Genomic DNA, 14,498 nt, shown 5'->3' with positions numbered 1-14,498 from the left:
TTTCTTTATTAGCCTCACAGACCTAAGAAAAGTTAGTCTAACAGACCCAAGTTCACAAAATAGAGTTTCTCAGTTTGCCAGACAACTAACATGAAGAAAGTTAAGGAATATTCATAATAGACAATCCTTACTTTTCAAGTTATTCAGCATAATACGAATTCCAGCTTAATGAAATAACTGACAGGATTTGAAGATTACGTGGTATGTTAAACAAAAAAATAAACAGTTTTCCATAGCGTCCTGTTGCCATTCTTTCAAAACCAGGGTAGGGTGTGCAAGGAAAAGAGGGTTTGTCTTCGGATTTTGGCGAATCCTATTGGTTCTTACGCTTGTCAATCAAATGCTGTGCGGTTCCCTATTGGCCAGTAGCGTCGGTTTATCGCTCTATCTCCCTGTATTTCAAGTCCACTCGCTGTTCGGTTTCTGTCGTGTCACTCCGCGCGTTGGCATAGTGCTCGGCGGTTTACAACAACAGCGAGCGACTGTCGCATTAAAGTTGAGCGTACGGTTGATTTTTTATGTGTTGCTGCTTGAAAAGTGCCGTGATCTGAAGTCATTTCGAAGCGACGACGTGAAACATCGCGTTTTTCATTTTGGGCGTTTGAAATTGGACACCGCTGTAACGTCCTCGTTTTTCTGCGGAGTAATACACTACTGGGGATGACAATGTGGAGGTGGCTAAAATGTCTACTCGGAAGATGAAACGGTCACAGTGATAGCAACCATAAGAAAACGGTAGGCTACAACTTGGCAGAGTTCAATTTTCATAGTTACTACGTCGTAATTATACTTCAGCGGGGCCCGTTAGACTTTTTAAGGATAAGGGAGGACGCGGAACTCAATTACTTCGCGATTTGCGGGACCTAAAACACGGAGGGGGGATTTGTCCCCCAACTTTATGTTTTTCTCTCTCCCGAAAACACTCCTGTTGGATGCCGAACACTCAAACCGACGAAAGGTAAACATATTTATGAACGTTTTCCTCTCCCAGGCCAAGACTTCTGTCCGCCTATGTTCAAATACGCTCTAATTGGTGAACTTTTGCAAAAATAAAAGAGCAAAACAAAAACTTCTGCAGTGGGTATCGCTAGCTAGCTAGCATAGCAACTTTTCTTCAAGCGGGTCCTAAGTTTTTTTTTTCCTTTTTTTGTCTGAGTGCGTTTGGGTTATGAGCTCCACTTGTGTGCATGGCCGTAGGAAACGACTTCTTTGTTCACTTTAAGCAGCGATGACAAGTGTGAAACGGTACTTTTAAGCTCTTTGTGAAACTGTCTATAAAGAGTTGTAGGTTTATAGTTTTATAGGCATTTAGGGCACTTTGAAGCGCATCTGAATTGCAATAATAACTTAAAACGCGGTATAATGCCAGGCGCGTGTTTTTTGTGGCAAGACTGGAAAGTCTATTAAAAAGTTCATTTAACGTCTCTGAATAGGTTGGAAACTATAATCAGGGTCGCATACTCAATGCAGACAAGAGCAGGGATTTTAACGCACTACATTTGTTTATTCCATTTTTCACAACAAACAGCATTTTGCCTTTTGCTCTCATCCTTTCAAGAATTCAGTCCATTCTGGCCTTTTATCATTTTTTTCCTATCTTTCACATGCTCGCTATTGTTCAGTATTCAGTATCATGACCCACTGCTGATGCTTAAGCTGCTTGTAAACTTTTCGAGGCCTGACTCCTTTTTTTCTTTGTGTTGTGAGGGGAGTTGAGGCCCACTCGGCTCACTTTTTTTACCGCTACCCTAATAATCCCAATGAACAGTTTCCTCACGTCCTCTCTTCCCCGTTAAACACATGGAATCTTATCTTTTTGAAGTCGATTTGGCCGCGATGGGACGAATAGATAATGAGTTTCCTCCAGAACAATCAATAAGTATTTATTTGCGTCGATCGACAGGCTGGAGAGTGGAGAAGAAGAAGAAGGGGTTGGGGGGTCTTATAGAGCAGCAATAGGGAGTGAAGCGTGTCTCTGTGGGGGCTGTTCATGAGGACTTGAGGTTGCTTTCTACGAGGATGAACAAATACAATAATAACTTTTCTAGCGGTTTGTCTGTGCCACTATATCGTGCCCCCCCCCTCCAGTTCACCCCCCCCCAATCTTTTAGGGGTGTAACCATACACAGTTTTAACTATGTGATGTCTGTTGTGGTCTTCGTACCACGATACGACATTTTTTTTTCATTTGTAAAGAAGTTAAAGCAGCTAGTGCTGGTGGGCGCTGGGATCGCAGTATTTTCGGAATATGACGGAATCAGGTGGTATTCAAGTTTACATTGATAAAGATAATGAATCCATGATTCCTGAATGCTGCTAAAAGAATGTCTTACAAACCTGACACAGCGTATTGTGATTGAATCTTTTTTGAGTTGTATTTATTAAATTTCTATGGAATTTAAAACGTCAAAACAGTCTTAAGAGTCAGATCTTGAATACCATGTGCGAGAAATAGAAATTTAAAAAGTATAAACAAACCTCTTGACAACAGGGATGCTGCTGTTTTATGGGAATTCTAGTATGGCTATAATGTTAATTATTAGATATGTCACTAAAACTGAAAAGCAGTATCATAATATGCCAGTATAACGCTGCTGTCGGGTCGTATCTCCAAAATGGTTACTTTACAGGAGAAGGTAAAAACATACTCTACTTTTAATGTAAGTCAGTGGAACCAGATGTCTTTGCAAGTCATTTTGGGTCATTTCTTTTGGTCCATTCATCATGAAATTTACAGACAATGTATAGGGCAACAGGTATTTTCAAATTATGTCAAAAAACTGAAAAACAAGGGTTTCTTCCGACAGCAGCAATAAACAATATGTCAGCCAGTACTAGACTTACTATTTTGCTCGAAGTCAAATTCCTGGAGCATGAGCCAAAACAGTTTTAACACATTTCATTTTTAACAAAGTTATTCTTTAGAAGGCAAGGAAATTAAATTTAAATGAATAGAAACAAATTGTTTCTTGGTTGTCTCATTCCTATTTTTGTCAGTATGATTACTGATATTGCAAATATTTTTATAGCATAACATCAAACTGTATTTCATTCACAGTACGTATTGTTTCACAGCCAGTGTGTTAACAAAATGAATATTAATAAGCGTATTGTGACACCTCCACCATCATCTTCAGAAGAGTGAACGTTTCTTACTAGGAGCACATGAGGAGAGTGTGGGATTATTCACAGCAACACTGTCCTTGTTTTTTTATGGTGGTAATTTTTTTGCTTTGCTGAGGATTTCTCCAGCCTTAAGCTTGCAGCCTTTGCGGTGTTGTTTCTCTGGAGCCTGTTTTAGCAAATGAAGGAACTGTCATAATACTTAAAGTTTTCCACAGTACTGTATAGCACTAATATAGTAACCCATGATATTTTCATCTTCATATAGTATTCCTGTAGTACTCTCTTATAATACTTCTTATGATCTATAATATTTGTGTAGTATCGTGTAGTAAACAACAGTGATTGCCTGTCTAAATTTACTGTAAAATGTTAACTTTTATAGCAGGCTGGACTAGATGTGGAGATTTGGTTAAAAATCCCAAATATTGAGAAATAGAACAGATTATTGATTTAACTTATTCTGTATTAAAAATCACAAAAAAGTTAAAAGCACTGCAGTCAGTCAGGCCAGCGGCATTGAAGTAAGGCCTCAGTGCCAGCCTTTAGAAACCTATATATTTGCTTATTCAGGCTGTGTCAGGGCAGCGTGGCCTGGCACAGAGAGGTGTTTGGTTCTGCATCTTTCTTGTGACTGTTTTTTAGTTCTGGAGCCTAACTGATGTCATTGATAAACATGGCCACCTGGCAATGCCTCTAGACCAGAAAAAAAAGCTATTAAGCGATTGTGTGTTGATGACAGTGGCCATTTAACCAATGGTATTTGGATTTGTAATACATCCACATAACCCACTGTAATTGGTATTATGCTGCCATTTGATGGAGTGGTCCCTCTTCTCAGTGGGTGCAGTGGTATTCACACAATTTAATCAAAAATCATTTTCAACAGAAGAGCACAAGAGATTTAGTCTCTTAGTCTGCCGAAGCTACATGTACCTGAACGTTTCTTTGCGCACGTTTATCCAAGGAAATGGATGTGGTCATTGTTTCCTTTCCTTACAGCGATGGTGATGGTGTGTTGACCTATAAGCTGTACGTTCTGTTACATTGCACTGTGTTTTTAATCTGTCAGTTTAGCGAGGGATGATGGCTAAACCGTCTCCCTCTATTAGTCAGGGAGCAGATTAACGTCTCTTACTGTCTGCGATTCTCTGGCCTTCAGTGCTTAAAGCTTTGGGTTTATTGTGTACGAGGATGAAGGATGCTTTGCTTTATGGAGTTGGGCAGGCTGTTGGTACAGTGTGAGGTTTGTATTTTACATTTGTCTTGTGATGTTTTTATATTTATTAGAATTAGCAGGGGTTTGACTGTTAATGGGCACATTGCTCATGTTTAAATGGTTATGTTGAGTGTATATTTGGATGTTTGGCTGCAAAACAACAGCATTTTGACATTGACATCAAAACCTTGTAACTTATTTTTTACATCTTTATTTATTCTAGTTGAAAACATCAGCCGTCCTTTACGTTTTGTGAACGCCGAATCGGCTTGTAGAAATGGTCCAAAAGAATTACAGTACAATCTTGTTGAACTAACATAAATTGAAGAACATTTTCCTCTCATATATGTTTACTGTTCTGAGATATAAGGTTTATTTTTCACAGCAACGATTTGTAGACAACCTAAAAGTCCATTCTATCACTAATACCATAGATATGGGATGGAGATCCAAAATTGTTGAGAAATAGAACGTAGTCAGCCTTCGTGAACTTGTATGTTTGCGTATTCGAGCTGTTTCAGGGTCAGCACAGCCTGTGTAGGCGTTTATCGTCCTTCTAGGTAGGAGCGCGTGTGTTTGTGTGGTCGGTTGTTATTGAATCCCCTGGACCGGAGACTCTCTGGTGGTGCCCCTATCTGGTTAACCAAGAGTTACGTGCTGTGATGTGGTGCATTGTGGGAAAGCCCAGTTTTAAAGCTCTTCTGTGATGTGGAATAGAATTTCTCTCAGATCACCTCACTACTCCTCTGCGTTACACACGCTGTGCCTGACCAGTTCGCATCAGCTGCCTCTGTTAGATGGGGTCTCTGTGGGTATCTTTATCAAATTCAAACTATATGGGAAGCAACTGGAAACTTTGATATGTTTGCATTGCTTTGGGATTTGTCTCATGTCAGATAATGTCCAGCTCCAGCAAATTCCCAGTATTTTATGGTAATTAATTGTTTGTTGAGCCATATATATATATGTAGAGTATTTAGATTAAATGGATTGATAACTTTGTGTTTTGAGTGTTTAAAGCTACAGCATTTCTTCTTTGTTCTGTTTATGTAACCATTTATTTTATATTTGAAGAAAGGACACAAAAGTATTTTTGTAATAAAAAGTATCTACTTTCGTGCAGCTGTTAACTCAGACCAGGTAGAACTGTTTGTTTATTTATTAGAGCCAGTGAGTATATGCGCCCTCCTTTGAAGAATAAGGGCATTTTACACTTGCACTGAAAGATGAAATAGTATAAATTGTATTTTTTTTTTTCCATATTTTTTCCCAATCCTTAGTCACCATTGTTTTCTTAATTTTGTTCCACTTACTCCCCTATGCTAGTCACTGCCAATTCCCATTCTTTTTGTTTTTTTGGTCTTTCCTATTACGAGAGAGCCACTGACATGGGAGTTTCAATGCAAGCTTGCACATCCTTTGTGGCACAAGAAGTCATGGCATCTTTTCTGACATGTTTGAATAAAGCTGCCCAGTTCTGTATACTAACAGATGCCCACAGTTAGCAAGGTGACAGGCAGAGAAGAACTACATGCTAGCGATAGAATGTGGCCTTTTTAGCCAGCATATTTATCTTAAGTAACACATGGAAGCAGAAAGTTTTGCCAAAATCACTTCTTTTCACAAGAGTAGACACATCACTAGACTGACTTCCCAGCAGATTTTTGACAACTGACTAATTGAACAAGCCTCATGTGACTACATTGCTTTGGATTACAAATTTAGTTTTGCTTGTAAGTGGGTGGTGGGAAGAAATCCAGACAAACACTATAACAGTCTCTGGTGCAGAGCAAAAGAAACAAAACTTTGCTAGTGAACAACACTACATAAAGCCTATTGTGATTGCTTTGATCGCTGTGATAAATTCCCTGTTTAGACTTCAGATAAGCAGCCTAGTCTATACATACAGAGTGTGATTTAAGATGAGATATAATCAAAAAACTAAATGTTGTGTGAATACTCATCAGAATCAGTGCTTATAATGTGTTGGAGCGCTTGATGCATATTGCACCGCATTGTGTATAGCCTTTTGGCATTCCATCAAAGGGTTATCTGCCATTGTTCTAACTCATTGCTCTGTCTTTCCTCCTGCAGGGTAGTACATTCTCTGAGTCTATGTGTGTGTACTAAGAAAGAATGAGTGATACCAGCATCAGAATGACCACAGCAGGAACAGACAAGGAACTTAGTGATCTCCTGGACTTCAGTGTGGTAAGTGTAGATTTATGCCATATGGTTTTGGTTAGAAAGGACAGCTGTCCATTCGCTAGAACTTGAATATAGTATTATAGCATGCAATCATAACTCCTCACCATTGTTAGAGGTGGACAGTATGATGATATTGTTTTTGGGATATATTACATCACCATATGCTTTACATCATGGATATACTGTTGGTCATAAAAAGACTGATGTATTAGATAAACTATGTAGTGGTTCTGATTTGCTGGTGCATTTTGTCCATTCCATCTTCTTTGCAAATTTCAGAGAAACTGAATATTCCAGGGATCAGGAAAATGTCTTCAAGCATAGAGATGCTATAGGGCTGGGCAATATGACAGTATATATAGTTATTGTGACCATTATGTCATGATACAATACAGTATGCTTTGCTGAGCATATTATGGATATCATCAGTACATGTCAGTACTTGTTGCATTATGATGAGCAAAATAAGCCCAGTTTAACTGGATTTAGTGCAACATGGTATGCAAAGTATTGAATAAAAAAATCATTGAGTTCAGATTTTTATAGTATATTTTTAAAATGTAGCTCTACAAATTCTTTTTTATTCCCTGTTCCAACTGATTTGATCTCTATCATGAAAATGTCTTGAAGTATCACAATATTACATTTTTACCATATCATTCACCTCTTTGATGTTACGTTTTTTTCCATATCGCCCACTCTTAACCAGAAAGTAGTTTCTTGATCTTTCTTGCCAGTGTCTTTGTGCTTTGTCCTTCATGGTAATTTGCACATATGATTTCCTGTGGTTTGATTTTTTTTTTTCCTTTGAATATTGCTTTTAGAGTATAAACCTGTATTTATGTTTGTTTAAGCTTGTCCTCTCTGTTTTGTAGATGTTTCCTCTTCCAATGTCGAACGGAAAGAACAGATCTGCTACTCTAGCCAGCACACCATTCGGAGGCTCAGGTAAGCCTCACTGCTCTAGACCCTTCTTCTCTGCTCTAGTTGAGAAGGTTTTGACCTTAATGGTAGTAATAATATCATAGTAATGATGGGGTTTATTTATATAGCGTTTTTCTCAAACTCAGGTTTGTGTTAGAAAGTCTATAAACAGAAAATGTGAGAGTCAAAATTAAGTAAAGGAAAAGCAAAAGCAGCAGAGGGAGACAATAACTGTCTGGTAAAAACACACACCAGACACCAGAATTTATACACAGAAAGAATCTGAATAGCACAGAGCGAAGAGGTGGGTTTTGAGTTGTGATTTATATGTTGAGATAGAGGCGAGATCATGGATGTCTCCCTGTAGTCTGAAAGCCCTTCTACAGGCTATGCTCTCCTCTCATTCATTTTCTCATCCTTTTTCTCTGGTGGCTTCAGCTGTTCCTTTTCCTTCACTGTCTGAGTTTGAAGGTGTGGGAGTGATTACGGGAAATGACAGAACAGACACCTCCTTCCATCCCCCACACACATCAACGAACATTAAAACAAATGCACAACCCAAACCCTTCTTTCTCACCCTTCACCATCCCCCCCTTTTAACTTTAGTTTTTTTTTTCTCTCTAACACCCCTTCTTTCGCCCGCTTCCTCTTCGGCGTGAATCTGCAATGTCTTTGTTAATTACTCTGTGATATTCAGCAGTAAGGAGCTTGTCTGTTCGGTAAGTAATCACCAGTTGTGCCTGTTATAAACAAGCAGTTCATTCGAGACGAGACTCCCCTCTGCTCTACAAAGGACACTGGCAGATATTAGCTTACAAGTCCCTGTTTGAAATAAGATAGTGTAAGAAGATGTGCTCCCGTTGAAACTGTGCACTTTTAAAAAGGTGACGGTTACTGTTATTGTCCAGAACGGCTGGCTTGTCCAGTGTGAAATGCACACACCTCCGCAGTCAGAAGTCAGAGGACAAAAGCGTTCTTCTGGAATTGTAAAGAGCAAGCTGATAGGAAGCACATGTGGTTAGCTCTACGGTTTCAGTATGAGCGTTCTTCATGCTACCGCAGCTTTTAGAGATTTCTTCACACAGGCATTGTAGCGTTGGTCACACCATAATATTAGGACTTATCATGGTGTGAGATAATATTGAAGTTTGCCTTAATGAAGTTAAGGAACCCTCAATCTCTGCTAACCTGACATAGCCTTGTTTGAATGGCATTGCTTTATTTTCTTCTGCTTCATTTAAAACTACACCAAAAGTAACCTTACGCGGTGTTGTAAACATTAAGATTGGCAGATTTGCAAAAAGGAATTGTTTTAATGGATTTTTAATTGTACTTTTAAAATGATCTGAAGCATCCAGACATACGTTAGTTAGGTAAGCTTTTGTTATCCATCAATACTGCTAAAGCTAAAAATCAGTTTTGTCGTGTTATTTCTATATCTGGATACAGATCGAGACGGAATACGGAATTTGGTTGACAATACTAGTATTCAATTCAAAATTCAGCGCTGAATGCTTACAGGTGTCTTTTTTGGATTGAAGGGGGTAAAGAGTTACACTTACAACTTTTAGGTACAGGTGACAATTGCAGCAATGTGCAAGGCAGCCTTGCTGAGTCTGCGTTTCAGATTGGCCGTGTTGAAGCGTGTGAAGGTTGCTGCCTTCCTCAAGCTTCAGCAACCACAAAACCACCATCTGTAAAGGTTTATGTTGACCTTTTCCCACCTGTGTCTGATATCGATGGCCTCAACTGAAGGTACAACCCCAGGCATCCTTCATATGAAACAGGAACAACAGAATATGGCAGTGGTAATCCACAAATAAAGGCCTTTTTGAAGAAACTATCACAATAGCTTGATTAAACTTGATTTCTCAGTTTAAAATGTTGCCAATCTGAAATCAAGACTGACCTTTTCATCTCATTAGTTCATGTTCATGGTCATTAAACACAATTCATCATACCTCTTAAAAGACTTCTATAATTTTCACTCTAAATCTAGTGACTTTTGCCACCTCTAAAACGTTTTCTGAGTTTTGATTATGTTATTGTGAACCAGCGGGTGGGGAAAAATGTATTTCGTCTTATTTTAACAATTTCCAAAATATTTAGTGTTGTTATGAATAAGCAAGGGAGGGTACATACATGCCTTATTAGAGTACCCAGTTATGCGAAGAGTTCGGATATCTGTATGTATCACCTCCCCCTTACAATTCCTCAACCCATGATTGATAGAAAACACTCAGATAGCTCAGAGGCTCTCACTGATACTGCTTTTCACTTGGAAACATGTTAATATATGGCAAGAAAATTGTTTCTGACTTCTGATTCACATTTACTTAAGTTTTTCCGTTCATGCGGTGATTAGTTGGCAGTTTGCATGAGGCAAGCGATGGAAGTATTTTGGGTTATGAAAGTACAGTAAATTATCTTTGAAAGAGCTATGCATTGTTCAGTTAAATACACCTTCATTGCATGGCCTTAAAAACTTTGATTACTTGATTGATCATCACGATAGTCAGTAGAATACTCAATTCCAAGTATAATCAATTGTTAGAGTCCTGAAGGAAACACAATGCCTTTTTTTTTCTTCACTAAGAGAGGTTTTCAGTTGTGCTTCTGTTGGGTTTTAACAGGTTAGTTTATGAAATTTTCTCGCATTCTCTTACAGCCCTCAGTGTCTGCATTGCTTTCTTTGCTCCCGCTGCTTTGGCTGTTCACGCTGTTCAACACCTTGCCACTGTCCTCTGGTGATAATGATTCAACTTGGCATGTTTAAAGCTACAGGACCGCGAGACTGTGGCCACATGCTGTCATTTAGCTCAGTCTCTGTGACATTAGCTGTGACGGGGTGTGTGGCATAGAATCTGTGACAGCTATTCGTTAGCTTCCTGTGATAACTCTCTCATGGTGGTTGATCTTGATTCCCTGAGGTGTTTCTGGCCAGCGAGTTTCATTTACTGAGTATGTGAAAGTGAGAATAACTGGGATATAAATATAACTGCAAAACTCTGCAGAAAGATACAGGAACACTGAGGGTGCATGAAGCAGAACTTTCCATTCTTGAAGGTGGCCTTGGGCTTCTGGCTGATAAAGTAAGAGCAGAAGTTACCATTTGTCCAGGTTAGAGCGGATTTCTGATTTCAGGGTATCCATCAGTCATTAAAAAAAAGCATTAAATCAGTTTTGTGAAAACTTCAAAGTCCCCATGAGGTATTAACTGTTTTCCTTTTTGCTTTAGTAATTTAACTGAAGTATTTATTGTAATTTGCAAGCAGTGTATATGTATAATAGCAGTTCATTTCGGTGAGCCATATAATTTTGATTGATTCGGATGAGAACAAATCAACACTTTTTAGTGCTGTAGACGTATAGACATAAAAGACGGACAAATAACAAATGTTGGCTAAAAATAATAGTTACTTAAGGGTTTTCTGAGATGTGGATTAAGCCTAGTCCTGGACTACACAGCATTTTAAATAGAGATTCTCCATTGAAAAGAAAATGAGGTCCAGAATTAGGCTTAAAGGGGAATTCCACCAATTCTTCAAATTTCTGCAAAATTAAGTGGTTAAAATGTAAACAGTTATTCAAAGTGGTTTGGTTTGAAATGCTCTATTCTAGGGAAACTTGCTGAGTCAGAATTGTTCACAGTGGCGGTGATAGGAACCAGATGTCTGCAGGCTTTGATGTTTCTGAAAGATACATCACAGCAAGTTATTAAATGAAATGGTTACGAATATACTTCCTGACGGGAAAGATACAATTTTGAGAAGATTTGGCCTAAAACGTACAGTAGATTTTAAAACTTTAACAGTGTTTATGTAACACAATATACTCTTTTATTTTATTTTCAATGATTTGGGCCTATTAATGGTGTAACATGACGCTAAGCAGCATTAAAATTGTTTTTAAAATTTAGTTGAATTTGTTGATAACTGGATGTCTGCTCCTTCAGTTCAGCTAGTTGTATTGGAGTTAACTGCAATTATATATAGAAAATATGATTTAAGAAATGGCAATGAAAGGAGTAATTTGCAGTCTAGCCATGTGTTTCCTGAACAGAGTATTGTTTTTGATTGTATTCATCAATGTCTAGATGCTGTGGGTTAATAGGTTTATCTTGTTGTGTTGGCTTGTGTGTGTGTGTGTGTCATGGGTTATGCTCAGAGCCTATGACTCATGGCTGACTAGACCCATTCCAGTGTTTTTCTCTGTAATTATAGCCCCATTCTCTTTAACAGGCTTAGTGTGTGCCCTCTTCTTTTTAGAGGGGTGTGTGTATGTGTGAATGTGCCCGTCCTGACTCACTCTCTGAGCTGTTCCATGTGCTCAGACACACACACGTGCACTTAGACTGTGAGTCTCACTTGTGCCTTCAGGGCAGAGAGCAGTTTGGGGTGAAGGCTTCATGACTGCCAGCTTGTGTCTCTATTGTCCTTAGTAATCAGTGCATCTGTACAAACAGGTAGCGTGCAAAAGCCAGCCGATCGCAGATCAGCTCTCCAGACTGTAATGACTCACCAGCTCGTAAAGAGAGAGAGATGATGGACGAAGGCTGGCAGATAGCGACGCATAGATGCTTCTTTTTCTCTCCCGATGCTGATATCCGTGTCTGTAATTTTCTCATACTGGTGCTTTTTAAAATTTAAACGGTCTTGATCATTGAAAAACAGTTTTACATTTATTTTCAAAAAGAGTTTTTGTGATGTCATAAAGTTGGGTTCACACTGAAGTTAGTTGGTAGGAGTATTTAAGCTCTGAGTGCCTTTAAATAAGGCACAGTACAGGAGAGCTGGTCAGTCATTTACCTTATGGTGTTCTGAAAGCCATAGTAACAAAAATAGCCTGTTTAAAGATACAAAGAGAGAATGGAACGTGGCCATGAAATGGTTTCTTCACCCATTTCTTCACCCTTGTTTACACTTTTATAACAACTGTGCCTAAGAAACAGTATCGGATGTGGATCAGTCACATCTGGCCAATATCCAGTCTATTTAATAAGGTCAGTATGGGTGCTTATGCTGATCCAGTATTTCAGATCAGTGTGTCACTACTGAGAGAACAGAAAGCACAGCTGAGTCTGGAGTATATAAAGTTGTGATTGTTGCCCTGCAGGTCTTTCTCATTTGACCGTGTGCTCATGCTGAAGTCTGAACGGATCAGCTGGTGTCATTAGACGGCTCTTGCCGCTAAAACGTGCACGTCGGCTTTTTTATTGGGTCTACAGAGCAAAGTTTTATTTATTCAGGTGCTGGGGGAATGTCTCGTAACTTCAGGGCGAAGCCTTACCCTGCAGACGTTTTCTCTAGAGTTGAGCAGGACTAGTTTTAAATGACTGCCACGCGATTTCTCTCCCTCTCTTTCATTAATCATCCAATCTGTTAATAAGAGTGAATATTCGGCATGCTTATGAATATGGATTAAAGCTATTTTTGAGTGTTTTTTTTTCATACACCCCCACATGTCATCACCCTCCTGTTGCCTCTCACATTCCACAGTATTCACTGAGCTTTTCTCTTTCTCATTCTCTCTCCCTTTCCCTTCTCCTTTTCTTTTTCTTTTTCTCTTTTTTCATTTCCCCTTCTTTCTATTTTTCTCTTGCTTTCTCTCTTCCTCCTTCTGTCCTCTCTTTCTTTCTATCTTTCTTTTTCTTTTTCTTTCCTGTTATCTTTTACTGTTCTTTACTGTCTGTCTTACCTCTCTTTTTCTTTCCTTTCTCTTATATCTCATTTCCCTTTCTTTTTCTTTGTTTCTCTCTCTCTCTCTCTTTCTTTCTTTCTTTCTTTCTTTCTTTTTCCGTTTCTATTTGTGTGTGTGTGTGTGTGTGTGTGTGTGTGTGTGTGTGTGTGTGTGTGTGTGTGTGAATATCTGTAAATAGCATATTTTCTGCACCCCAGTGTTTTAAACGTTCTTTAAATGACAGCATTCTGCTGGTGAAATGTTCCATGCTCGCAGGAAGTCCCTGTATTGTTGGAGCGCTTTAGGTAAATATACGGCCCTTAATGAGATTTCCAGGGCATTGTCTAAAGGCAGGTAGTCTGGCGTGGAGCAGCAGAATGCCCGTTAACACACTCAAATCATTCTTTCCTGTTTTTTCAGTCACGCTCTGTCAGTGATGTGTGTGTGCATTGACAGGGGAGTCAGCGATGGCTCTGGCCCAGCGCAGTCAGATAGCACCACAGTTCACAAGCTACAGACTTAAGATGTTCTGCACTTTGTCTCTTGATTGAATTTGCTGACACAAGCCCGCGTCTCTCCATTCCAAAACACCTCTGGAACGCTGCCGGGAGATCATGGTTGTCACGGCAATGGCAGCGGCCTCGTATTTCACTCAGGTTCTGCTCCGTCGCCGATGCTGTCATGATTTGCTCCCATCCCCTCCCTTCCCCCTCTTTTAATTAGACAACAAAACAAAAAATATGAATATTCATAAGCTGCAAGTTCATTAATATGCACACTTATGCAAATCAGCACACAATTAAGGCGCTTCTCTCCAGAGATGCTCGCCAGCGTTAAAGCACTGAGGGCTGGGGGGGGGTGCGTTCTGGAAATTTCTGCTCCATCAATCTTTAAAGTTCTCCTGCTCTGCATCCTAACCCAAATGTGTTTGCATTTTCAGAAGCATCAAAGCGCTTAATGTCTCACTGAACCTTCACGGGTTGCGTATTGTGCTTCTGTGCTTTTGAAATGAGGTTGCTTTTAAGTTGGGGTAGAACATCACATTCAGACTAGTCCGCACACTCTATGGATTAGATAGGATGACCATGCAATGTGCCCTAATTACTGTAGACATACAACTGAACAACTTCTGGTAATTTTGCAACAGGCCTGACACTGAAACAGACATGGAAGCAAACACAGAGATAGTGTGTGAGCTGAAGCTTAATGTTTGTCTAACAAAAGAACAGCTCACCAAGTTTGTGGTAATATATTCTCATCATTAGTTCGTCCCCAGAACTGTAGTTAATTTAGTAAGAAAGAAGAGAATAGCGAATGTCACGCAAACCTAAGGTCTGTGGTGTCT

The 14,498-nt window shown here is 39.3% G+C and overlaps 1 protein-coding gene across 5 annotated transcripts in view; it reads left to right on the top strand.

Annotated features, from left to right (window-relative positions):
• Positions 1-426: 426 nt before the first annotated feature.
• The window catches only part of tcf3a (transcription factor 3a), a 39,042-nt gene continuing 24,970 nt past the window's right edge, over positions 427-14,498 (top strand). For 3 of the 5 annotated variants that reach the window (XM_036555969.1, XM_036555970.1, XM_036555966.1), the window contains exons 1-3: positions 427-958; positions 6,437-6,553; positions 7,426-7,498. In XM_036555969.1, coding sequence (XP_036411862.1) covers positions 6,479-6,553; positions 7,426-7,498 — 148 coding nt within the window. In that variant the 5' untranslated portion in view covers positions 427-958; positions 6,437-6,478. Of the gene's footprint in view, positions 959-6,434; positions 6,554-7,425; positions 7,499-14,498 lie in introns of all 5 variants that reach the window. The other 2 variants (XM_036555968.1, XM_036555967.1) reach the window with 2 other exon arrangements.

The sequence above is a fragment of the Colossoma macropomum genome, unplaced genomic scaffold (genome assembly GCF_904425465.1).
Source record: "Colossoma macropomum unplaced genomic scaffold, Colossoma_macropomum, whole genome shotgun sequence".
Classification (NCBI taxonomy): Eukaryota; Metazoa; Chordata; class Actinopteri; order Characiformes; family Serrasalmidae; genus Colossoma; species Colossoma macropomum.
Note: the sequence above shows the minus strand (reverse complement) of the source record. Positions and strands in the feature narration are given on the sequence as shown.